The sequence below is a fragment of the Lytechinus variegatus genome, chromosome 5, assembly GCF_018143015.1.
Source record: "Lytechinus variegatus isolate NC3 chromosome 5, Lvar_3.0, whole genome shotgun sequence".
NCBI lineage: Eukaryota > Metazoa > Echinodermata > Echinoidea > Temnopleuroida > Toxopneustidae > Lytechinus > Lytechinus variegatus.
This window is the reverse complement of record NC_054744.1, coordinates 7,188,922-7,214,425: the sequence shown is the minus strand read 5'-3', so window position 1 is coordinate 7,214,425 and position 25,504 is coordinate 7,188,922. Positions and strand designations below refer to the sequence as shown.

Below are 25,504 nucleotides of genomic sequence, written 5' to 3'. Positions count from 1 at the left end.
TTGAAATAGTTTTTTATTGTCAAATAAGAGGATGTCATAATTATATAATCATCATTATATAAAGAATGCACGTAAGCACGTGCATGCAGGATCAAATAATGAACAATGTGCGAGAAGAGTCAATGGATATACTGCACCGAGGTCTGCAGGACCGAGTGCGGTATATCCATTTAGCGTTTTGAGCACAGTTTAATATTAAAGGGGAATGAAACCTTGAGAACAAATAGGCTTGTGTAGAAACAGAAAAATCAAAGAATAAGAATAAAGAAAGTTTGAGAAAAATCGGACAATAAATGAGAAAGTAATGAGCATTTAAATATTGCAATCACTAATGCTATGGAGATCCTCCCATTGGCAATGTGACAAGGATGTGTGATGTCACTGATGAACAATTTTCCTTTTGGTGGACTATAAAATACCCTCAAAATGTCTCTTTTTGATTTTTCTTATGATGATACAAACTCTTTATCCATGACGTATTTTTAAAAAATATGTATTACTTGCCCTCATGTAGAAAGAACACATGATCTATGGATAGATGTGATAAAAGAGGCAATTCAAGTGAAATATATACTAAAGTAATTGGGAGAGTTGTTCATCAGTGACATCACACATCCTTGTCGCATTGCCAATCGGAGGATCTCCATAGCATTAGTGATTGCAATATTTAAATGCTCATAACTTTCTCATTTATTGTCCAATTTTTCTCAAACTTTTGCTGATCTGTTTCTTTAATTTTTCTGTTTTCACACAAGCTATCTTGTTCCAATGGTTTCATTCTCCTTTAAGGTCCTCTATGCACAAGAATGCGTGCATTGTTTTTATACACCCCCCTCCCCCATGTTACTGAGTTGCCCTGAATGCTTTATGCTATATTTGATCTAAATTCTAGATAATTCAAGACCTCGCACTATCCTGCACTCTGACGTCAGAGTGCAGGATAGTACTTTTGGTATGACGTCAAGAGTGCAGGATAGTGCATTTTGGATGCAGTAGTGCAATTCGCTGAATATCATGTGATCCCATTTGGACCAATCAGATTACAGAACATTATTGGGAGTTGTATAATGTGTGATATCATTGTAGAGATAAAGAGAAGATGGAGAAGATTGTCAAATCTCTTGGATTGAAGCTTGCTCCCCGCGACCTTCGACACAACGATACCAGGATCTGTCTACAGGCGATCTGCACGCAATGGCTGCCAGTGTCAAAGGCTGTTCTGTGTATCCTTTATGAAACAAGTCTCACATTCATTATAATTTGATTATTGATAGGGTGCTTAATCCGTTTGAGACTGATTTTGCTGTAACACATGTTTTCCATAGACCCCAGTCAGCATGTACACAGGCTTAGTCTCTTAAGGGATAAGACATACAGTGTATGTATAAAAGATATAAAAATCAGTTCAGAATAAGAAAAAAAATTGAAAATTATTATTAAAAAGTAGTCTTTATGTACAAAGAATGAAAATCCTGTTTACTGTCTTGAAATCATTACCTTGTGAGGGGATATTATCATAAGTGTTAGTTGAATTGAATTACGAATATTATATGAATAAAAACCCTCCTTTTCCATTCTGCTGGTACCTGTAGCTCACTTTAGTTAACTTTTTCTATACCAGTCAAAATTTCAGTTGACTAAGCATTGAAATATGATAGGCCTCAATGAATGAAATGATTGATGCCAATTTTTTTTTTTTTTTTTTAAACAAGTACACACCTAGTAATACCAATAATGCATATAGCATTTCCATTTATTTGAAAACAGGATAAAAGAGCATTGTAGATTAGCTGCCTTGCTCATGGGCATAGGTGCCGCGGCCGGGGATCGAACCCCGGACTTTCCATGTATAGTCAGGCGCCTTAGACCACTCGGCCACGGCACCTCCTCATTGATGCCAATGTTAGGAAATCTGATTGATAAAGGTTCAAATATTTCATTGTCAGATAAAATATGCTGCATGTGTTATCACATTTTCCTCGACCATGATAATACTATGAGCCATGGTATGTAGTAAGCTGCCTAGATCCACTAACGTTTGAAGGTTTGAATTCAAGGTTCGAATCCTAGCCATGGCGTCATTTCCCTTGGCAAGAAATTTATCCACATTGTGCTGCACTCGACCCAGGTGAGGTGAATGGGTACCCGGTAGGATTTATTCTTTGAAGGCTTTTAGCGCCTACTAATATGGCGGCTCAGCTACAGCCGGGGTAATAATATGATACCAAGAATCAAAGCACAGTTGAGTATATGCACATTGTAACTGCTCTTTATAAATGGACATATTATTATAATATTATAAATATTATATTGTCGGAATGATTTAATGCTAAATGACTTGTCACATTCTTCTTGACCTTGATAATACTATATTAAAGCCATGGTATGTAGTAAGCTGCCTAGTCCCACTAATGTAAATGAAGAGAGAATAGAGAAACTCATGTGCAGCAGTGGGCAGAGGTTTGACTCGCTTCATCCAGAATCTCAACAACTCAAACAAGGTAAGGTTTGGTATACATGTAATCATATTGTATTAGATGACTCAGAACGGAATACCAGAAATATTCTATGGGTTAGGGTCAATATTCTTTCGAGAGGAATATTGGCCCCAACAAGTGGAATGTTTCTGGTATTCCATGAATGAAAGCCATACAATGATTATTATCTACCCTCCCCCTCACCCCACCCCAGAAAAGAGGGAAAATTGAGATGGATCAAGTCATGTGACTGAATACCACAATCAGTTAATATGGCCTTCATAAGATCAAATTTGATCATAAAAATGTGATTAACATGTAGTTCATTAAGACATCATCAAGTTCAGGAAAAAAATTATACGGGGGCCAGGCAAATTTGCCCTCGAAATGCCCTATGGAGCCCTGGAAAACTAAAAAAAAAGCCCCTAAAATTCACATAGGATCCAATATAAACTTTAATACAATGTGGCAAATTTGGTTTGGGGAGCTCAAAAGTAGCCCGAGGAAAAAAAAAGTAATTTTTTTTCCCTTATCAAGTTCCATTGTACTTTTTGTATTTTTCGTCCATGCACATTAGACTGTTCAATATGGTCTTGTAATTAGTAGTAATTTTTGTACAGTAGCCTATGGAACTTTGTTCAATATGCTCTCGTATTGAACAGGCAGTTAATGCAGGCCAAAATATGCAAATTTGATGCATTGTTAGAACACTGCAGTGCACGACACTGGCACTGGTCCGACGGTCCCAGACCAGTAAATATTGCTGTTAGGCTAGTAAATTTTCAGAAATAGCCAGATTTACTGGTCCGAAAATGACCAGTAAAAATACATGTATATATATTTTTTCATATTTCAGCTTTCCAGATGTCTACCTCTGACTCGGATGCCCCAGTCATTGTTTATATCTCCAAAATGGTAGCTGTTGATCATAGTATGCTACCACAAAACAGACAAAGGTATGTGTGTTTTGACATTTTTTAACGAGAGAATCTTACTGCAAAGTCATTCATTTATCTTGTTTTGACTTCACTTATCATTCATCCGCTGCACATGCCCTAGAAATCCAATCCATTATTTATTGTGCGAAATAGACATGAAATGAAATACTCCGAAAATTTTCTTTGCCCAATTGATCGTGGGCCTGGCAGCCGCTGTGCAGCGCCAGATCGACGAGGCTCTATCCCTTTAATCGTTGAACGCCAAACAGGGTGGCAGCAACTCCCATCTTTTAACGTCTTTTGGTCTGACGATGCCGGGGTTTGAACCCCGACCTCCCGGTTGTGAGACGGACGCTCTACCAACTGAGCCAACACACCGGTATGATGACAGGAATATAGAGGCAAAAGTTGTCCGCAAAGGTTTTTGTGATATTATTAAGAAGAGTGCCTGTTTCTCATCTTATTTGTTACAATAATTGGGGGGGGGGCATTTGTTAGTACCTTGAATAATAATATTAATCTGCAGGGTCAGTGTGTCTTATGCAGGGAAAAATGAGTGAGAAAAGTGGCACCTCTTACTCTTTAAACATTCCACTGTTCAGATTTTTTTGTTGCGTCCATCACTGAATTTTACATTCAAAGTCTCCTGAATATTTTCAAATGTTTTTTTTTTAAATCACATTTTATTTCAATTTTATACGTGCCTATCAGACCTAAAACAGCCCAAAAATGTGAATTTGAGTACAAAGTTATTGCAAGCTAGGATTTCTCTCCTTATTAAGATTTGATTGGACTTAAAGAAGGAGGTTGCCTGATGAATACTTCACTTTGATTATGATTGATTTGAAGGTTTCATGACATTTGCTCCGGCGACGATTGCCCCGATACAAAATCCGAACATTAAGCCAATCACAAAATCTAACCTCCAAAACCCTAAATAATTATTGTTTACATTATTCTGAACCAAAAACTTTTATTACAATCTTAACTCAAACCCTATGCCCTCTGAGATATTAAGACCAGAGCAAATGTCGCAAGTGCAAATGTCGTGTCACCCATTTGAATTCACAGACCGTTGACTTGTGCTGAGATACAACAGAGGAGAGAGGAAGCAAGAAAGAGGCATGCTGAGAGAAGAGCTGCAGCAGAGCAGGACAAAGGAGGGGTTGGAGGAGGAGGAGACATGTTGACTTCTCAGGAAGAAACATCATCAACAGGCAAGTGCATTTGTATGTCATCAAGCTTGGGTGACAAAACCTTGTACAGTGGTGCTCAAAAGTTAGTGGATCCCACCGGAAAATGATCATATTTAAAGTGTTACGGTTCTGCCATGTTTTAGATATTGAATTGTGAAGTCAGCAGTCCTTCACGTTTATAATTTCGTGGAGCTCAATAAATCGCTCTCCTTATTTTTCTAGATTTTTCTTAACATTGTATATATGCAATAGCTGTGTTAGCTATTAATTAATCTGTGGTGAAACTAGGCCTGGGTCACGTACGTTTACAAGATGTCGTACGCGCTCCTGCTAAAAAAAAGGAAAAAAAATTGCTAAAATTTCACATTTTACATCTTTAAATCCATGAAATGGCCTTATTTCTTCCATAATTCCTTGAAATTACTTTGATTTAGTTGAAAACTATCAGAAAAATGAAGAATATTCACCTCTTTCCCGACTCTGATTTGAACTTACCTCGGTAAATATTGTAGTCCCACATGTAGACTTCTATGGTGTTGCCATGAAAATCTACATATGGGACTACATGGGACTACAATATTGACCGAGTTTAAATTAAAATTTAGTTTTCAACTAAAAGTAATTTCAAGGAAGTATGGAAAAAAAGAAGGCCATTTCATGGATTTAAACATCTGAAATGTGAAATTTTAGCATTTTTTTTTTTTTTTTAGGAGCACGATTTTCTGCTCTCCTTATTTTTTTTAGGAGCGCCGGCGCGAAGTCAGGTGATAAAATATTGCATTCAATAAATTCATTTTTGAGTTATCAAAACTTGGGAACCTTATGATTCTTTGCCATTCGGCCTTACATTTTTGCAGTAGATTATTTATTTTGTTTTAAAACTAAAAATGATAAGAGCAGCCGTGGAAAGTGTGTAATTATTTGGCCTCCATTTTAACATTGTTTCAATGGAATAACATTACTGAATTGTTAGGAGACTAAATAATTTGATATCATGTAGGAATAAAACATGCAATTGTGACAAACACAAGAAATACATTTTTCCTATTTTTTCTTCAACATGAAATCACCCCCCCCCCCCTCAAAAAAGGCAAATATCATTATTACTCCAATTTACCTATTCATTCTTTTTGTTCATGTTTTTTTTTAAATAGACATGGTAGAATCAACAGACTTGACAGTGGAACCAGAAGCCGAGGAGGAAAAGAAGTCTGGAGAGACGTTCCTTGCATTTGGGCGGGTCTTCAGTGGGACCATTCATAAAGGACAGAAACTCTTTGTTCTTGGACCGAGGCATGATCCTCAAAAGGCGTTGGCTGAGGTAGGTCTTATCTATTTGCCTTCAGTATTTTATCAACATTTCTTCAAAAGTGATTGGAGATTAGATTGTGGAAGCACCTCCCTCACTTGGATATTAAAATAATACTTTTAATGCACATATCATTTGGTATATGCAGTAAGTTCTAAAAAAGCCCAAATTATCAGAAATTGACTCAGTTTTGTTTAGGGTTTCTGTTTTTTTATTCTCAATATATACATTCGCATCTTCACTGTATATGTGTAATGTGTAATGAGCTTAGAAATAGGTTAAATTATTAACCTTTTGTTTGTACGGGATGATTTTTGTTTGTGAAAAAAAATAATTTCAACAAAACTCAACCTTTTGACACATTCTGATTATTGCTTTTGTTTCAGACATCAGAACATGGATGCTGTTTATCACCAGACATGGAGTGCAGTCGATACATAGCAGAGTTTACAGTTGATAGTCTATATCTTTTGATGGGTAGAGAATTAGAACTCCTTGAGAAAGTTCCTGCTGGAAACATATTGGGTAAGATAATCTTGTCCTTATTCTGTATTTCATGTCGTCTGCAGGTGGTTACAAGCTACTGATTTAAGCTTCTGAGATCCTTCAGCAAGTGCAAATTTTTGAATGATATCTGTTATTTTTGGTTAACAAGTGCTGTGAAGGGTACCCCTGTTTCTAAAATGCAAAGTATTTAATGAATGTGTGCATGGGCGGAAATAGTAGGGGGGACACAATACCAAATTTTGCTTGTCAAATTTTCCAGACCCTTGTCCCCCCCCCCACCTTTTGGGAGAGATTTCCGCCCCTGAATGTTTGACACTGTCATCTCTCTCATTGATATATCATGCCAATTGCAGACCTTTTACCGGGGGGGGGGGGGGGGGGTGGATGCTAAGTGAAACATATAAAACTATTACATCATCATTTACATAAAATGCACTTTTTGATGTCCACTATCATCTTTTTATATGAAGAAGAAATTAATAGATTCATTAGTGGATTCATGCAGTGTTTTCAGCTGTTCAGTTTTTTTTTACTGTTCATGTTGAATTCATTTTTTATTAATCTTTTTATTTCAAATCATATCCAGATTATTGTTTGAAATAAAAGATGATAAAATCCTGAAGATGATTTGAAATAAAATATTGGGAACTTGAAAACACTGTGTTAGTACTCCAAGTTTTTTTCTTCAGGGTTTGCGTATTTGATTTCCTCTAATTATACAAATAAACTTGCTGCTAGGGTGGACATTGCCTGAGGAATATTGTGATGTTTCATTTATAGTATGACTGACCAAATAAAAAAACAAATGAAATCAACATTGTTGAATACTTCTCTGCAAATGTTGACATCGTTTATGTCACTTTACGGCAAGGAACTGTTTATTATTATTATTATTATTATTTTATTCGGCATTTCAACAAAAAAAAATTACGATCAATTTACAGGAGAATATACCATTACAAAGTGAAAAGGGATGTTTACAGAACAAGTCCAGGTTGCTAGGAAAAGGAAAAAGTTAAATAAATAACTGTACCCCGCAGGCTATCCTCCCCGACCTGGACTTGTATGTAAACACCCCAAGAATAAAAACATGTATATAGATTATTATATATATACAAACAATAATTCATATAGAAAAAGCATACTGAAATTGATATGTATAAGAACAATCCAATATAGTGTGATTGAAACGTAATTACAAGACAACTTAAAAGTAAAACAAGACAAGACAACTTAGACAAGTTTAAAGTAAGATATCAAATATTTTAGTGATTGGTAGGTTTGTATCTAAGCCAATGTATAATCTCCTCAATTCATTTTCCATAAGTGTTATTCCCCATAAATATATTCTTTAAATTGATTGCTTTTTTCATTCCTACCTAGGTATTGGTGGCCTTGATGAGATAGTGCTGAAGTCAGCGACCATTTCGAGCAGCCTTGCCTGTCCGGCATTCACAGACATGACCTTTGCAGCTCCACCCATAGTCAGAGTAGCAGTGGAACCCAAACACTTATGTAAGAAAATAAATTAAAGAATAGGACAAATAGGTTTAAATGCTGCTTTTTATGGAAATTCTATCTAGGATCTTCATGTATACGTTTACTGGAGATCATTTATGATGTGGAATGACAGCACACCAGACACATTGGTCATCTCATGTGTGTGTGTTTATTTTGTTCTTCTTTTACTTGGAGTCCCCTAGCTATGGCCAATGTGAGTTACAGTGTTTTTCATTTATTAGATCTATACCTTGAAGTTTTCTAATTCCCCTGCCTGATCACCTTGCAAATGCCTTTCACGAAAGGTTTTTGTTTGTCTCTCTTGCAAAGAGGTGTTTCTGGCTCAAATTCAGAAATTTAGTTGATATATCTTTAAAAATTGTATGAATCAACAGAGCTTATCAAACCCTATAATCGAACTTGTATGCATTTATCATCTGCTGTTACCCTGAAATGCAAGTTGAAATTTTAATTGTATCCCAGATATTGTGATAAGCAAGAGCAAATTTGTTGCGTGTGAATCTTTTTAGAACACCTGTTTGACACTATTATGACACACATCTGTATTGATATCGTCATTAAAACCTTGGCAGTGAATCAGTCTACCGCAGATCGAAAAGAGATGATAAATACCCCACAGGTCTGTAGTCATGTGAAAGAGAGTATCTGTTATAAATTACAGTGGTTTGTCAAAGCAGGGTGATTGTCTAACCTGCATAGCATAGCGAGACTATAGGCGCCGTTTTTTCGACGGCGGCGGCATCATTAACATCAAATCTTAACCATAATCCTGAAGTGATGTCCGTTCTGGTAGATCGGACGATTGGAATCTTGTCTCACAAGTAGGCAAGTACATCAGCTGTTATGAGATCCACATCTTGTTTGACATCTACCAGGTGACTGTGGAGGGAGTTGGCATTTAAAAAAAAACTATCTTGAATTTATCCTTGATGTTGGTGAGGAATTGTATTGACCACAGCGGAGACTCAACCTGCCCGAAATGTCGAATCTCTCTACTGCTTCTACTCATCATCTCTACTTGCCGACTCAAGCCAGCATCTCCTCATCTGCCCTACTACTCAAGCTGTTTTTTCAACTCGTCAATCTCTTCTGGTTTACAGTCCTTTTCAGGACTACATTCAAGAAAGGATACTCTACTCTCATACTCTACTCTCAAATCACCACTTTCTCGCCTATCCATTTCCTTTTTTCTTCTTCTATCCACTGTTTCTACAACACTGAACATGGTGTACCGTAAAGAACATCAGTGATAATAATGATGTTTGTTCTCCGTTCTTGTCTGAATGTCAGTTTTGTTGTCCAGGAATTGGACCCAGAGAATGCCTGAAGCCTTTGGATTTGGTCCTTGTCAGTTGTAGCAACCATCATTAGTTGACAAGTGATTCCATTAGTAAGCCCATCCTCTGTGTTGACATTTATTGTCAGTTCATCGAAAAGGCTTACGCCAATTTTAATGACACGTAATAGCTGATGTGCACATTGATTATTCTTTAGGAATGATGCAAGAACTTTCTCCTTGACTTCTGGACTAAAAGTTCCCATGACACAATCTTTAGCTTCTATATTCAGCTTTGTTGTTTGAGCATTGCTGAACACCTTGTTATTATGGGCATCCACCCCGGCATTGGTGATGAAGTGGTGAGTGGCGTGATGTAGATACTGGTCCTCACCTGGATTAATGTTCCTGGACTCCAAAGTGGCAATGTCTTCTGAGGTCTGGTTTCCCTCCCTCAGTCTGTTCAACAATTCAGCAAACTTCTTTTTTTCCTTTTGCCTCGTGATCTGCTTCAGTTCTGTCAAGAACAGTTCTTGGAACGATGTTGCAAGGGGGCCATAACCATTGTCTGGATTGACAAAGATTTTCCAGTCTTTGACTGGCTTCAGCTGATAGAAATCCCCAACCATTCCTATGGAGACCTCCAAATTACTTACCAGATTTCTTGATCTCAATGAGTCTCTGGTTTATGAAATTGATCATCCTGAAGCCAATCATGGATACTTTATCCAAGATGATCAGTTTCACTTCTCCAATTCGGTTTTGCAAGGTATTCAGTGTGCTGGAATTAAGTTTATTATATTCCAACTTCTGGTTTGCAGGAATTTTCAATGTCGGTTGTATCATATTACCATGAATATGGTGTGCTTCTTTGCCTGTCGGAGCCATGAGCAGTACTCTTGATGAGGTGAAGTCTTCACCAACTCTCCTGTTGTAGTATCTGATGGCCATTTGGTATAGAGCTTCTACAACATAGCTTTTCCCAACTCCCGCTCCTCCAATGAGGAAGTGATAGACTGGATGGGTCGATGTCTTTGATTGGTGGAAGATGCTGTAAAGGCATTGGATCTGCTCCTGGTTAAGAGATCGGAGTTGAGCACGGTACTGTTCATCAGGCATCTCATGACGGAGGTTCATGTCATCAGTAGTAACAGCCATGCTGAGATCCTGTGAGATTTCATACTGTTCTTGTGCTGGTGCTTGACTGGATTTACCGGCATATTCATCATGATTGTCAGCATCAAGATGTGCACTATTTGGAGCAATTTCATCCCAGTTGTCTTGGAGATCAGGTTCTTTCTGTAACAGCTGTTCTGCTTGAGCCATAGATTGGTGGTGAGGTTGATATTTCATCCTCGTGTAATTTCATCCTCGCAAACACTGTAATGCTCTTCGAAAGTCTCATAATTACGCGGTAGATCACTGTTAGTCTAGGAGCCAGGGGGCTTTATTCAGAATTTTTGGTGGGGAAGGTTTGACAAGCTTATCCGGGGTAAAATTGTGCGCTGATTCCAAAAATGCCACTCTTATTGACCGTACTCACGCCATTTTGGTCATTTTGGCCAAAAATGACCATTTTGACCACTCTTTGGAAAATGGTCCCTTAACAGACTGCTTTTGTAGCCACATGCAATTAAAAGGGTCTATCTTAAGTAAAAATGCACACAGATTCCAGATAAAGTGCTTTCATTTGCCAAAATCACAATAGCAGTGGTCATTTTGGCCATAATTTGGCCAAAAATGACAATTTTCATGATTTTTTGGCCGAAATGTGTTACAAATATTGATCAGAGCTTCGACTGGATGTTTTTAGAAATCCACATTTATTTTCAAAATGTGCGCTGGATCATAACCATCAACCTCATGTAATTTATTCCATCAGTTTTTACCTATGAGGGTCATTTTGGGTACTTTAGACATAACTGACCATTCGCGCAATTTGCATTATTAACCCTTCAAATAGGCAGGAAATTGAGGTCTTCAGCATGTTTTTTCTTATTCCCTTATAAAATGAGAATGCATTTAAATGTCCTTCATGTGTAAAATTTTATGCTGATTCCAAATATATCAGTCTAAATGACCCTATTTAACAGTTTAAGGTCATTTTGGCCACTTATGACCCTTAAAATGACCAATGACATCAGTTCAATTTATCCAAAAATACTTTGAATGTTACCAGAATCGTTACAAGGGCATACTGTGACACCTAACATTGGTGTATTAATCCTTGAAATTGAACATCTCAAAAGTATTTTGACCTAATGCAGTTTATTCCATCAGTTTTGACCTATGAGGGTTACTTGGCGTACTTTAGCCACAACTGACCATTCACGCAGTTTTGCATATAATAAACTGCACATAAAATGGCCAATAACATCAGTTCAATTTATCCAGAAATACTTCGAATGTTACCAGAATCTTAACAAGGGTGTGCTGTAATACCCAACACTGGTGAATGAATCCTTAAAATTGAGCATCCCCAAAGTTGACTACCTTGGTCATTTTGGCCACCTTGACCCCCCCGGCCAGCCCTGCTCATTGTGTATGTTAATTCAGGTGATATCGAACATGGTGAGGAGAAATTTTGGATTGCGTTAATATTAGCATCAATTATTGTTAAATGGGGAAGTTTGAAAGCTTCTTGGTGGAAATCAATGAAATTATTCCACACAGACCATAACTATTGGACCCTGTGGTCATTTTGACCACGTTTCCCTCAATATTGACCAGTGACCATGGACCCTAGGAATCTCCAATTAGTGGAGAGATCAGCTAAGAGAGAGACCTTGCATGCTTTGATGAGTCAAAAAGGGCTCAAATGCTGGTCAGTATCATTATCAGCATGAGCTACCAATAATCGGTGAAGAGTGTCATAATTGTGATAAAATCCTTTACATCGTGCATACATAAGGTTGTTTGACCATGGCACTGTGGTCATTTACATGATTTTAGCCACCATGAACACACAGTAAATGTTTATGGAAACCTCACATATATGGGGCAGTAAATTCGCGCAATTTGCATTATTAACTGTTCAAATAGGCAGGAAATTGAGGTCTTCAGCATGTTTTTTCTTCTTCCCTGATAAAATGAGATTGCATTTAAATGTCCTTCAAGTGTAAAATTTATGCCGATTCCAAATATATCATTCATAATAACCCTATTTAATAGCTTGTGGTAATTTTGACCACTTATGGCCCTTAAAATGGCCAATGACATCAGTTCATTTTACCCCCAAATACTTCGAACGTTACCAGAACCATTACAAGGTGTGCTGCGACACCTAACATTGGTGTGTTAATCCTTTAAATTGAACATCTCACAAAGTATTTTGACCTTGTGTAATTTATTCCATCAGTTTTGACCTATGAGGGTCATTTGGGGTACTTTATACATAACTGACCCTTTACGAAGTTTTGCATAATAAAGTGCACATATACATGTAGGCAGGAATTTGAGGTCTCATAGCGTGTTTTATCTTCTTCCCAATATAAAATGCAAATGCGTTCAAAAATCCATCTTGTGTAGAATTTTATGCAGATTCCAAATATATCAGTCTTATTGACCCTATTCAATAGCTTATGGTTATTTTGGCCACTTATGGCCCTAAAAATGACCAATGACATTAGATCATTTTACCCCCAAATACTTCGAACGTTACCAGAATCGTTACAAGGGTGTGTTGCGACACCTAACATTGGGGTGTGTTAATCCTTTAAATTGAACATCTCAAAATTATTTTGACCTCATTCCATCAGTTTTGACCTATGAGGGTCATTTTGGGTACTTTAGACATAACTGACCATTCGCACATAGGCAGGAATTTGAGGTTATCAGTGTGTTTTATCTTCTTCCCTTATAAAATGGGAATACATTTAAATGTCCATCTTGTATAGAATATTATGCTGATTCTAAATATATCAGTCTTAATGACCCTATTGAACACCTAATGGTCATTTTGGCCACTTATGGCCATAAAAATGACCAATAACATCAGTTCAATTTATCCAAAATACCTCAATGTTACCAGAATCGTTACCAGGATGTGCTGTGACATCAAACATTGGTGTATTAATCCTTTAAAATGAACATTTCAAAAGTATTTTGACCTCATGTAATTTATATCATTAGTTTTGACTTTTGACCATTTTGGGTAACTGACCATTCGTGCAATTTTGCATAATAACTGTGCAAATCGGCAGGAATTTGAGGTCTTCAGTGTGCTTTATCTTCCTCCTTTATAAAATGGGAATGATGCATATGTCGTTCTTGTGTAGAATTTCAAGCTGATTCCCAATATGTCATTAATAATGACCCCATTTAACAGATTATGGTCATTTCGGCCACTTTTTGGCCCCAAATGACCAATACCATCTGTTCAATACTTCAATTTATCCAAAAGTACTTTGAATGTTACTATAATCGTTACAAGGGTGTGCTGTGACACCTAACACTGGTGTATAATCATTTAAATTGAGTGTCCCAAAAATATTTTTGACAACCTTGGTCATTTTGGCCAGATTGTCCCCTGCCCAATGTGTATACTAAATTAGCCTATAGTGAACATAGTGAGGAGACAATTCAGGATTGTGTTAATATTAGCATCAATTATTGTTAAATTGGAAAAGTTTGAAAGCTTTGGGGTGAAAATCAATGCAAGGATTTCATATAAATCAGTGTTATTGGCCGAACTATTGGACTTTGTGGTAATTTTGATCACCTTTCCTCAATAATTTCTCGTCACCACACATTATTTGATTTAAAAAGAGCTCAAATGTTGCTTAATATTATTTTCAGCTTGAGCTACTACACCAATAATCAAGAGTTTAATTAATGTGATAAAAACCTTTACATCAAGTACACATAAGGTTGTTTGACCATGCACTTTGGTAATTTTCATGATTTTATGCACATTAACCATTTTGTAATTCATGGAAACGAATTCAAGAATGATGTTAGATAAGACATATTACAAAAACTTTCTGCACCAGATTAATACAATGATTTAGAATATATCAGTCTTAATGACTACTTAGTGGTCATTTTGGTCCCTATAATTAGCAATGACAATTACATGTATCAAAAGTATTCCAATGTTCTTGCTCTATATTTTTGTAAGATTTGTTGTATCAGTCATAATAAATGACAAATTATTTAATTCAATATGATATTACTAATAGTACATAATCAAAATGTGACCACTTTGGCCACTTTGACCGTTTATCCAATGTGTGAATTTTGAAATAAAATTGACTTAGCAGCAACTGTAGGTCTATGAACATGATGAAATGCGTAATCCCTTTTCATGGGAAATATTAAAGGCTCACCTTGAGTAAAAATTGTGCCAAATACCATGTGACTGTCTACTGTGGCCCCTTTGATCACTGTATGTTCCTAAATAGCCAGAATTATTTTCCTTCTTTAAAGTCAAATTGTACTGAGAATCATTACAAAGCAAAATAGGTCACAGTGAAGTTCACAAAGAGTTTTAACTATCATTCATTTTTACAATCTTTGTTTCTTCTTGTACAGTGATTCACAAAGCTCACATTGGCATGATTGGTGAGCAGCAAACTTATCCTTAATTCTTTTGAAGACGTACTGGGTAAAAAAATACATTCTCTATATGAAATTATTCTCTGTGCCGAATTTAGGTCACTCTTTAACAATTTAGGGCAAGTTTTCCACTTTCAACTTCACCAATCATGCCAATGTGAGGTTTGTGAAACATTACACAAAATGGCAAAGGTAATAAAAATGCACCATGGTTAAATCTATTCGTGAAATCCACTTTGACCAATAGCTTTGTAATGACGCACCTTTGAGTTCAGGATTAGTGCCTTCCTCTAGAATATAGTTATCTGTATAATTTAAATAAAAAATGAGGGAATGATGTTATGGCTACTCAATGACCACACAATGACCAAATGGTGAGGTATTTGGCACAATTTTTTTTACTCAAGGTGAGCTTTTAATATTTCCAATCGAAAGGGATTGAATGCAATAGATAGTCAAAATGGCCAAATTGGTTTCAAAATTTTGATAATGTGCTATTAGTCATATCATATTGAAATCAATAATTGATAAAATACATCTTATTAACAATACGGAGCGACAACAACATTTGAATCCTCTTTGATACATGCAAATGTGATTGGTCATTGTCGGGACCAAAAGCGACCAAAATGACCACTAGCTCATAAATGGTCATTAAGACTAATATATTTGGAATCATTAATCTACATTAATCTAGAAAAGTGTCTTAAAATAACATGTAAATGATGCTAAAGCGTCTCATTCCTGAATTTACTGCCCCATATATGTGAGGTTTCCACAAACATTTACTGTGTGGTCATGGTGGCTAAAATTATGTAAATGACCACAGTGCCATGGTCAAACAACCTTATGTATGCACGATGTAAAGGATTGTATCATAATTATGACACTCTTCACCGATTATTGGTAACTCATGCTGATAATGATACTGACCAGCATTTGAGCCCTTTTTGACTCATCAAAGAATGCAAGGTCTCTCTCTTAGCTGATCTCTCCACTAATTGGAGATTCCTAGGGTCCATGGTCACTGGTCAATATTGAGGGAAACGTGGTCAAAATGACCACAGGGTCCAATAGTTATGGTCTGTGTGGAATAATTTCATTGATTTCCACCAAGAAGCTTTCAAACTTCCCCATTTAACAATAATTGATGCTAATATTAACGCAATCCAAAATTTCTCCTCACCATGTTCGATATCACCTGAATTAACATACACAATGAGCAGGGCTGGCCGGGGGGTCAAGGTGGCCAAAATGACCAAGGTAGTCAACTTTGGGGATGCTCAATTTTAAGGATTCATTCACCAGTGTTGGGTATTACAGCACACCCTTGTTAAGATTCTGGTAACATTCGAAATATTTCTGGATAAATTGAACTGATGTTATTGGCCATTTTATGTGCAGTTTATTATATGCAAAACTGCGTGAATGGTCAGTTGTGGCTAAAGTACGCCAAGTAACCCTCATAGGTCAAAACTGATGGAATAAACTGCATTAGGTCAAAATACTTTTGAGATGTTCAATTTCAAGGATTAATACACCAATGTTAGGTGTCACAGTATGCCCTTGTAACGATTCTGGTAACATTCAAAGTATTTTTGGATAAATTGAACTGATGTCATTGGTCATTTTAAGGGTCATAAGTGGCCAAAATGACCTTAAACTGTTAAATAGGGTCATTTAGACTGATATATTTGGAATCAGCATAAAATTTTACACATGAAGGACATTTAAATGCATTCTCATTTTATAAGGGAATAAGAAAAAACATGCTGAAGACCTCAATTTCCTGCCTATTTGAAGGGTTAATAATGCAAATTGCGCGAATGGTCAGTTATGTCTAAAGTACCCAAAATGACCCTCATAGGTAAAAACTGATGGAATAAATTACATGAGGTTGATGGTTATGATCCAGCGCACATTTTGAAAATAAATGTGGATTTCTAAAAACATCCAGTCGAAGCTCTGATCAATATTTGTAACACATTTCGGCCAAAAAATCATGAAAAATGTCAATTATGGCCAAAATGACCACTGCTATTGTGATTTTGGCAAATGAAAGCACTTTATCTGGAATATGTGTGCATTTCTACTTAAGATAAACCCTTTTAATTGCATGTGGCTACAAAAGCAGTCTGTTAAGGGACCATTTTCCAAAGAGTGGTCAAAATGGTCATTTTTGGCCAAAATTTGGCCAAAATGACCAAAATGGCGTGAGTACGGTCAATAAGAGTGGCATTTTTGGAATCAGCGCACAATTTTACCCCGGATAAGCTTGTCAAACCTTCCCCACCAAAAATTCTGAATAAAGCCCCCTGGCTCCTAAACTATGTCATCATAACTTAAAAAGTTCATTAAAATTGGACATAAGGGTAATCAAGTATTACTGGAAATCCTGCCTGAGTTTCAGGTCACATGACCAATGTCAAAGGTCATTTAGGGTGAATGAACTTTGGCCATGTTGGTGGTATTTGTTGATTTCCATCATAACTTTAAAAGTTTAGTGATCTGCTTCATGAAACTTGGACATAAGAGTAATCAAGTATCACTGAACATCCTTTGTGAGTTTCAGGTCACATGACCAAGGTCAAAGGTCAGGGTCAATCAACGTAGATTATGCGGAAACTGATGCAGAGAGATGACACATGACACTATTCCTTGTTTCTTTTCGTTTATTAATCGATGACTTATTATATACAACCAATGATAGATGATTCCAAAATCTCGGAGTACATGTGAAAACCCTGGCAGTCTGGCCTAGAGGACCCTTTCCTCTGGTGATAGCCTCACCCGCATCTTACACGAAAGTTGTGTCAAATACATTTACCTATAATTCTGACCCGAAAATGAAGAAGCCTCTCTGCCTGCCCCATGAATGGGGTGCAGTGCAGGAGTGAATTGAAGAAAAATCCTCTCTCCCCTTTTATGCAGTTATCACTCTCTGTTCACAGTGTTGACCATTTACCTACGTCATACCATAGACCCTCCAATTTGATGTTTTGACCCCAAAGACCATTGAGCATCACTCAATACTCAAAGGGTGTGAATCATACTTCTTGAAAAGCATGAAGATTGTTAATCATTTCTACTTTCTTCTACCTCCTGTGCACTTCCTGTGAAGGCATGTATAACTTACAGACACATAATCAAGAGTTATGAAATATGAATTTCCATTAAAAAGTTCTTTTTGGCCTGTTACACAAGTATCACTGATCGTCTTACGCAAGTCTTTGGTCATACAATCAAGGTCATTTAGGGTCAACGAACATAGTATTTTATCTTCATACATGTATGAATGGTGGTTTTTGCAAATGATAATTCTGTATTCGTTATCAAAGTCAGAACTGCTTCTATGTTGAATCCCTAATGCAGGCGAGACAGTCAGACGTGCGCCACTTGTTTTTAAATATTTGACTTTTCGAGATGTGAGATTTTTGTTGCTGCAGCAACAGAATGCAAGAACGTGGTAGTTTTGTAAAATCATCAAATTTTTTTTGTAGATCCCCAATTTTTCTTATTCATATTTTCTTCAGTAAATTAAGAGGCTTTTTATAGGAGGAAATTATAATTTGTTAACAAACCTTCTGCAATACTCCTATTTGTTTAAGATCAGTATGATCGATCTGTAATGAAAATCATGAGATCAGTATACTCAGTCAAAAAAAATTGGAACCAGTGGGATTCGAACATGCCATCTACTGCTTTTCCAGGCAGCGACTCAACCACCAGGCTATTCTGGTTCATGGCTAAGCCTCGATGAACTGGAATTCAAATACCCTCGATCCTCTTTCTTACTCATTAATATTCAAATGCCGTCCGCCGTGGACAACAGGTAGTAAATAAAATGAAGAGGCTTTTTTATAGGAGGAAATTATAATTTGTTAACAAACCTTCGGCATTACTCCTATTTTTTTAAGATCAGTATGCTCGATCTGTAATAAAAATCATAAGATCAGTATGCTCGATCTGTAATGAAAATCGTAAGATCATAAGTCAGAAAAAAAAATTCTGACTTATGATCATATGATTTTCATTACAGATCGAGCATACTGATCTTATGATTTTCAATACAGATCGAGCATACTGATCTTAATCATTTTAATTCACTCCATGAACTACTCAAGCCATGATAGTGGGTGATTTCAAGTCCGGTCTTGGCATTGGTGTTGGTGTTGGAATTTGGATTGCTTCTCTTAGCTCCAAAACCGATTCTGAGTTTGTAAAACTGATCCAGATCACACTATTGACATCTCGGCAACTAGTGAGTGGCTTTTCAGGACCATGTTCATTTTATGTTTGGTTTATACTCCTGTAAAAATTGACCTAACACCAACACCAAAAGGTCAACCCTGAACTTGAAATCACCCAATTTGATAGCACTATAAACTAGAAAACTGTGACAAGTCATTTCAGGAAGCTCCCACTCCCATACCTAGAGGGCGGGACGTACATACTTTAAACTAATAAACTGTGTATTATTTGTTTTATTTGTTTTTTAGCTGATATGCAGGCATTGATGAAAGGCATGAAGCTGTTAAACCAGGCTGATCCGTGCGTGGAGGTGTATGTACAGGAGACGGGGGAACATGTCATAGTGGCCGCCGGGGAAGTCCATCTAGAGAGATGCTTGGATGACCTCAGGAAGAGGTAGGTTCAGGATCCTGAACTTGATTGTCTTTTATAAGATGGCTGAAGGGAACCCTAATCAAGCGATTGGTTGGAAGTATGGCTGTGACCTGTGGATAGGGTTCATGAAGGATTTGTCAGATGTTTTATCTCACAGTTACCATAGGAACTGCACTTCTTGGCCAATCAGAATCAAGGAAAGTTGCCAGATCTGTGGTATGAAAAAGGTTGATGAAATGGTCCCAAGGGTGGTGTTTCAACAAGCTGTTTGTATAGTTACACACAACTCTTATGGTCTGTATTCTGAAGTCGGGTTTAAGTCAAACTCTGATCTAAAGTTGTGGTTAAACTTTGGATAACTAATAGTGAGATAAATCTTTGATATTTAAAGGACAAGTCCACCCCAACAAAAACTTGATTTGAATAAAAAGAGAAAAATTCAACAAGCATAACACTGAAAATTTCATCAAAATCGGATGTAAAATAAGAAAGTTATGACATTTCAAAGTTTCGCTTCATTTCACAAAAGCAGTTATATGAACGAGCCAGCTAAATCCAAATGAGAGAGATGATGATGTCATTCACTCACTATTTCTTTTGTTTTTTATTGTTTGAAATATGAAATATTTTGATTTTCTCGTCATTGTCATGTGAAATGAAGTTTCATTCCTCCCTGAACACGTGGAATTCCATTATTTTAACATTGTGCTTCAGGCAAGGAGGTCCTAATTGTCAAATTCGTAAAAATTGAAATATTGTATAATTCAAAAAAAAAAAAAAAGAAATAGTGAGTGAGTGACATCATCGACTCTCTCATTTGGATGTAACTGGCTCGTTCATATAACTATTTTGTTAAAAATAAGCGAAACTTTGTAATGTCATAACTTATTTTAAATCCGATTTTGATGAAATCTTCAGCATTGTGCTTGTCTGATTTTTCTATATTGATTCAAATCAACATTTTTCTGAGGTGGACTTGACCTTTAAGGTTTGATTTATCAGCTCATATCTTACTCTTATAGTAATAATGATTTTCAACATCTATATACATGTAGCGCTTGATACAAATGTTTCTAAGTGCTGCATACTATTACCCCTGCTTTAGCACGGCTACCCTAATCGGATGCTCGAGCATCCAAGGAATTCCTTCATACCGGGTACCCATTTACTACACCTGGGTGAAAGAGTGGCAAATGTAGATAAATGCCTTGAAAAAGGACGTGAGTGCTGCAGTGGGATTTGAACCCTGGACCTTGTGGTTTAAAGTCCAGAGACTTATCCACTGAGCCATAACACCTCTACACCATATCAGCTAAAATCTCAGTCAGGTCAGGTCATTAATAACTGTCTGAGAATAATAATTAATCAGCCTTCTCTGTCAATGAAAGAGCTCAGTGAACATAAACATATCATGTTAGTAAAGATTTTGACATGTTATGTTATGCATGTTATATTATTAGTACAGAGTTAGACTAAGGTCTAAGGTAAACCCAACATCAGAATATGGGCCTATCAATGAATGCATGACTGCTCCTTCAACAAGTGGAGTTCTTTAAGATAATATTTATGAAATGAGAATCTTTTTTAACTAAGCTTTCCTCTTTTGCTTGTCTTATTTTTATAGGTTTGCCAAAGTAGAGATTGATGTTTCCCCTCCAATCATTCCATTCCGTGAGACCATCATCCCGCGTCCCAAGATTGACATGGTGAACGAGGTTATAGACGACATCAACCAGGTACATAGAGAGGTGCGTTCTATGAACATCGATGATGATGACCTCAGGATATTGAAGAATGGTCTGGTGGAGATCAAGACCTCCAATGATGCATGCACCTTTCGCATCAGGGCAGTCCCTCTTCCAGAAGCGGTGACAAGTTTACTTGAGGAGAGCACGGAGTTGATCAGGTTACTGGACCATTATGTTTCATCGGTTTTATCAGGGAAGGCGAATGATCAAGCAGGAAGCATAGGTCTGTCTCCCACAGTGATAGCTAGTTTGCAGGATCTCAGATCCAAACTGGAGGAAGCTTTCGATGCAGCTGGGAAGAAGTGGAGGGGGTGCCTGGATGGGATATGGGCGTTTGGACCACGCCGATGCGGTCCGAACATTCTGGTGAACAAGATCGAAGACTACAGGAGGCTGTCCATGTGGGACTGCTTGGAAGAGGGTGGCACTCAGGAGGAAGGTGTCCTGAGGGAGTTTGATAACAGCGTTGTGAGCGGTTTCCAGCTGGCGACCCTTGCGGGGCCGATCTGTGAGGAACCTATGATGGGAGTGTGCTTTGTTATAGAGAAGTGGGAAATGGACAAGACCTTGATGAGCAAAGGTCTCGCAGACAACACTAATCTTCGGACTAAAAAAAAATCTGACCTCAGTGTAGTGTCCTTAGAACAAAGTGTGTGTGACGCCACAGAGAATGACAGAATAACAGAATCTCATTTAGATGACAGCAACATGACGCAGTGCAATATTAGTAGTAAAGTGACCTCCCAGCCTAGAACTATATCCATACCCCAAGGGACTTCTACAGAAAATATGAACAACCCCCAAGAGCCAAAGATCGGATCCTTGACAATCCACTCCCCCCTCTCATCGCCGATCCTCTCATCTCCACCTCTAGGCTCTCCACCCCTATTTGGCTCCCCCTTACCGCATAGCCCCACCCGGGGTTTGCACCCCTACCACCAGCCGCAACAACAGGTGGTATATGGCCCCCTCTCGGGGCAGGTGATCTCTACCATCAAGGAAGGGTGTCGCGTAGCCTTCCAGACGCAGCCCCAGAGACTGATGGCAGCCATGTACAAGTGTGACATCCAAGCCACAGCCGAGGTGCTAGGTAAGGCAAACCCACCCTGATAATGACTTTGCTTGATAAAAGCAGTAAGGTGTTGTGGCACAGAGGACAAGTCTCTGGACTTTGAACCACAAGGTTCGGGTTCAAATCCCACTGCAACAGTTGCGTCCTTTTGCAAGGTGCTCATTGCATTATCATAAATGTATGAATATTTTTGCAATTACACCTTCGAATTAATTAATTTCATGCTATCTAGATTGCAACTGTGTCATCAACAAATTTCTCTGGAAAAAATTGGAAACCAATGGTCGAAAACCCAAGCAATACATAAGATATTGTAAAAAAAATACAACAGGTATAAGTTTAGATTTCGATAATTTTTTTGAGGTACATTTGCTGAAAACACTACAAAGAGTATTCAGACCAAAATTGCTACATATGGAGCATTATTGTGTGATTTAGACCAAAAAGACCAAAATTCGCTTAAAGAGAAATTCTAGTAGTTGCAGTAAACACTGATTTCATGAGAAAGTCTGTAAAACAAGGCTTAATGTCAGTATATCATCGAGGATCTAGATCTGGTACAGTTACATAAACTAAACTTTGTGAAATCTTGAAATCTACGCTGAAAAATATCCACACTGAAGATCACAAACACAGATAAGCACAAGTGGGACAGTGTATTATTATTGCTTTGAATGTCTTGCCGACGCTCGACCCGAATCCTGTGCTTATTTGCTAATTTCTCATCAATTACACAATTTCTTCCAGAATCCTTTGGCTCATATTCTTTATTTATACAAACAGACACTTTGGTGGTCATTTCATTAGATTCTGTACGAACTCATTTTGATATCGTTACCAAAACTGGCATTTACCTTTAATCAATCAAATGACAAGTTTTCACAAATATCAATGCAATTTGTAGAGTATGTGGCAGGTGACGTGCTTGTCGATTTTCATCCCGATGCTGCGGTCGATGGCCACGATCATGGGTAGCCCAGTAAAGTAATTGTTGATGCTTTCATGTTTTTGAAATTGATAACTTTGCTTTATTCAGTCATAAGTAGTCCCTGTAAAATCAAGAAAATATAATTCAGTAAAACACATTTTAATATTATTCCTTTATTTTACTCATCCCTTTTTTTATTACGATTATCAAATTTATTTGAGTACTTGTCATCACATTTTCACAAGAAATGATAGAAATAATAACAACAATGTCATATACTTCTTTCTTTGTCTAGTTTATGTTAGAAATTTATTAAAGACTCAAATTTTTTTCCTTGGACAGGTCGGATGTACGGTGTGTTGTCCAAGCGAAATGGTCGCATCCTGCAGGAGGAGATGAGAGAGGGTTCTGATGTCTTTGAGATTGTGGCAGTGCTTCCCGTTGCTGAGAGCTTTGGCTTTGCAGAGGATATTCGGAAGAAGACCAGCGGTCTAGCAAGTCCACAACTTTTCTTCAGCCATTGGGAGGTAGGTTATGTTATGACCTCCATGTAGGTCATTATTGGACAAAAAGGACAAGAATTTGCATTGTTTACCCTAAATATAATTCATAGAAGGAAATAGCCATGACATATTTATACTCCTGTGAAATTTGTATACTGTTGAGATATTTCCACCCATAATCCCAAGTTTCTAATCGTAATTGCCACTGTCATCATTTCTTAATTGATTTTTTTTTTTTACAAAGACAAATGAAACATTTAGGACATTTGTCTGCTCATTCTATTTCTTTTTATACTATTATTGCATTTTAAACATAATGTTTATTTTCTTCTTCTTTAATGGTCACTGCATGATATGTATTTATTTATTTCTTTGTTATGTATGTTTTAAATGTAAACTCACATTGTTAGTCTTCTGACTTTTTGATGAGTATTGTTTAATAAAACCGAATTGAATTTGAATTTAAATTTGAATTTGGCAGCATTTATGAAGCCGAAACTTATTTCCCCTAGCATTACCGCTTCAAGCTCGGACACGAGGCACATTCCAAAAGAGTGAAAAACTACTCAAACAATATTATTCACTGTCATGAGCTTATTCATATGTATTTTTAACAGGTTATTTCTGAATGTATGTAACATTTCTCAAATCATATTCAATTCTTGAGTATGTGTGTGGGTACGCTTTTATCGTTTTTTATCCGAGGACAAAGCAAATGGACCTGGAAAGTCGAACAATAAATTTGTTTCCATGTTCAGGTCGATTGTCGTAGAGTCTCCTTAGCAATAAAAAGTTGTGTGTGTAGCACAAGTGCTGTGCCAAAATAGCAGGACGGGCGAAAAGATAAAAAAAATTCTGTAAAAAAAATAAATTCAATGAAAAAAAGTGCTTTCTGAAGTTGAGTTTGTGATGTCCATGTCGCGGGTAAAATACAGTACTTTAATGACTGACCCTACCTACAATTTAAGTATGACATTTGAACTTTCTGTGACCTCACTCACAGGTGGTACCGAGTGATCCATACTGGGAGCCATCCACAGAGGAAGAGCTCCTTCACTTCGGAGAGAAAGCCGACTACGAGAACCAGGCCAAGAAGTACATGAACGGCGTTCGCAGACGAAAGGGGCTGCGCGTGGAAGAGAAGATCGTCGAACATGCCGAAAAACAGCGAACACTGAGCAAGAATAAATGATGGGATTTCATGTTTTCTGTTGGTGGCTGGAAAGAAAATGGTGTTTTATACGACTATGTGAGTCATTTGCACCAGCACAGCACCAATATGAAAAGCAGTGGTTTTAGGATGAGTCTCATTCGGTGTAGAGGTATCGGAATGTGATTTTGACCATTTTTTAAAGCTCAGATTGGGTGTTTGAGTTGAGAAAGGCAATCTGAATCATGCTTCTAACACCACCACCACCAAGCCAAAAATCACCTAGTGTTAGACATGAGAATCATCAAACAACTAGAGGTAGATCTAATTTTAGAACATGGTTTATGAGAAATATATTCTATAGTCACAATCAAAGAAATCCCAGGAAGCCTATTGATTTTTAGGTCAGAACGTAAAAGGTGAAGTCACCACCTTCCTTTTTTCTTGCTTGACCAATAACTCCATTTTCCGTGTTATGGGCGGGAGTATTATTTTGTGCTCGCCTTAGCGACTCTGTAGTTATGTTTCTTATGATGACTTTTGTGTAGCTCCATGCAGCAGGTCCAAGCTATTATCCCTTTGCTGGCATTTCATTGTTTCTGAATTATCTGTTGTTTCATTATTGGATGCATACTATAGAGATGTGAGAGCTGATAGTTTGCATGCACATTGCCTTAGAGTTATTCTGCATATTGTA

At 37.2% G+C, this 25,504-nt stretch overlaps 1 protein-coding gene across 1 annotated transcript in view; it reads left to right on the top strand.

The window, feature by feature from the left end:
* The window catches only part of LOC121415172 (elongation factor-like GTPase 1), a 38,152-nt gene extending 13,234 nt beyond the window's left edge, over nt 1–24,918 (top strand). The window contains exons 9-19 of the mRNA XM_041608318.1: nt 1,087–1,223; nt 2,379–2,501; nt 3,334–3,433; nt 4,487–4,632; nt 5,766–5,932; nt 6,307–6,445; nt 7,811–7,942; nt 19,280–19,427; nt 21,031–22,244; nt 23,497–23,681; nt 24,661–24,918. Coding sequence (XP_041464252.1) covers nt 1,087–1,223; nt 2,379–2,501; nt 3,334–3,433; nt 4,487–4,632; nt 5,766–5,932; nt 6,307–6,445; nt 7,811–7,942; nt 19,280–19,427; nt 21,031–22,244; nt 23,497–23,681; nt 24,661–24,849 — 2,680 coding nt within the window. The 3' untranslated portion in view covers nt 24,850–24,918. The remainder of the gene's footprint in view (nt 1–1,086; nt 1,224–2,378; nt 2,502–3,333; nt 3,434–4,486; nt 4,633–5,765; nt 5,933–6,306; nt 6,446–7,810; nt 7,943–19,279; nt 19,428–21,030; nt 22,245–23,496; nt 23,682–24,660) is intronic.
* The last annotated feature ends 586 nt before the right edge of the window (nt 24,919–25,504 follow it).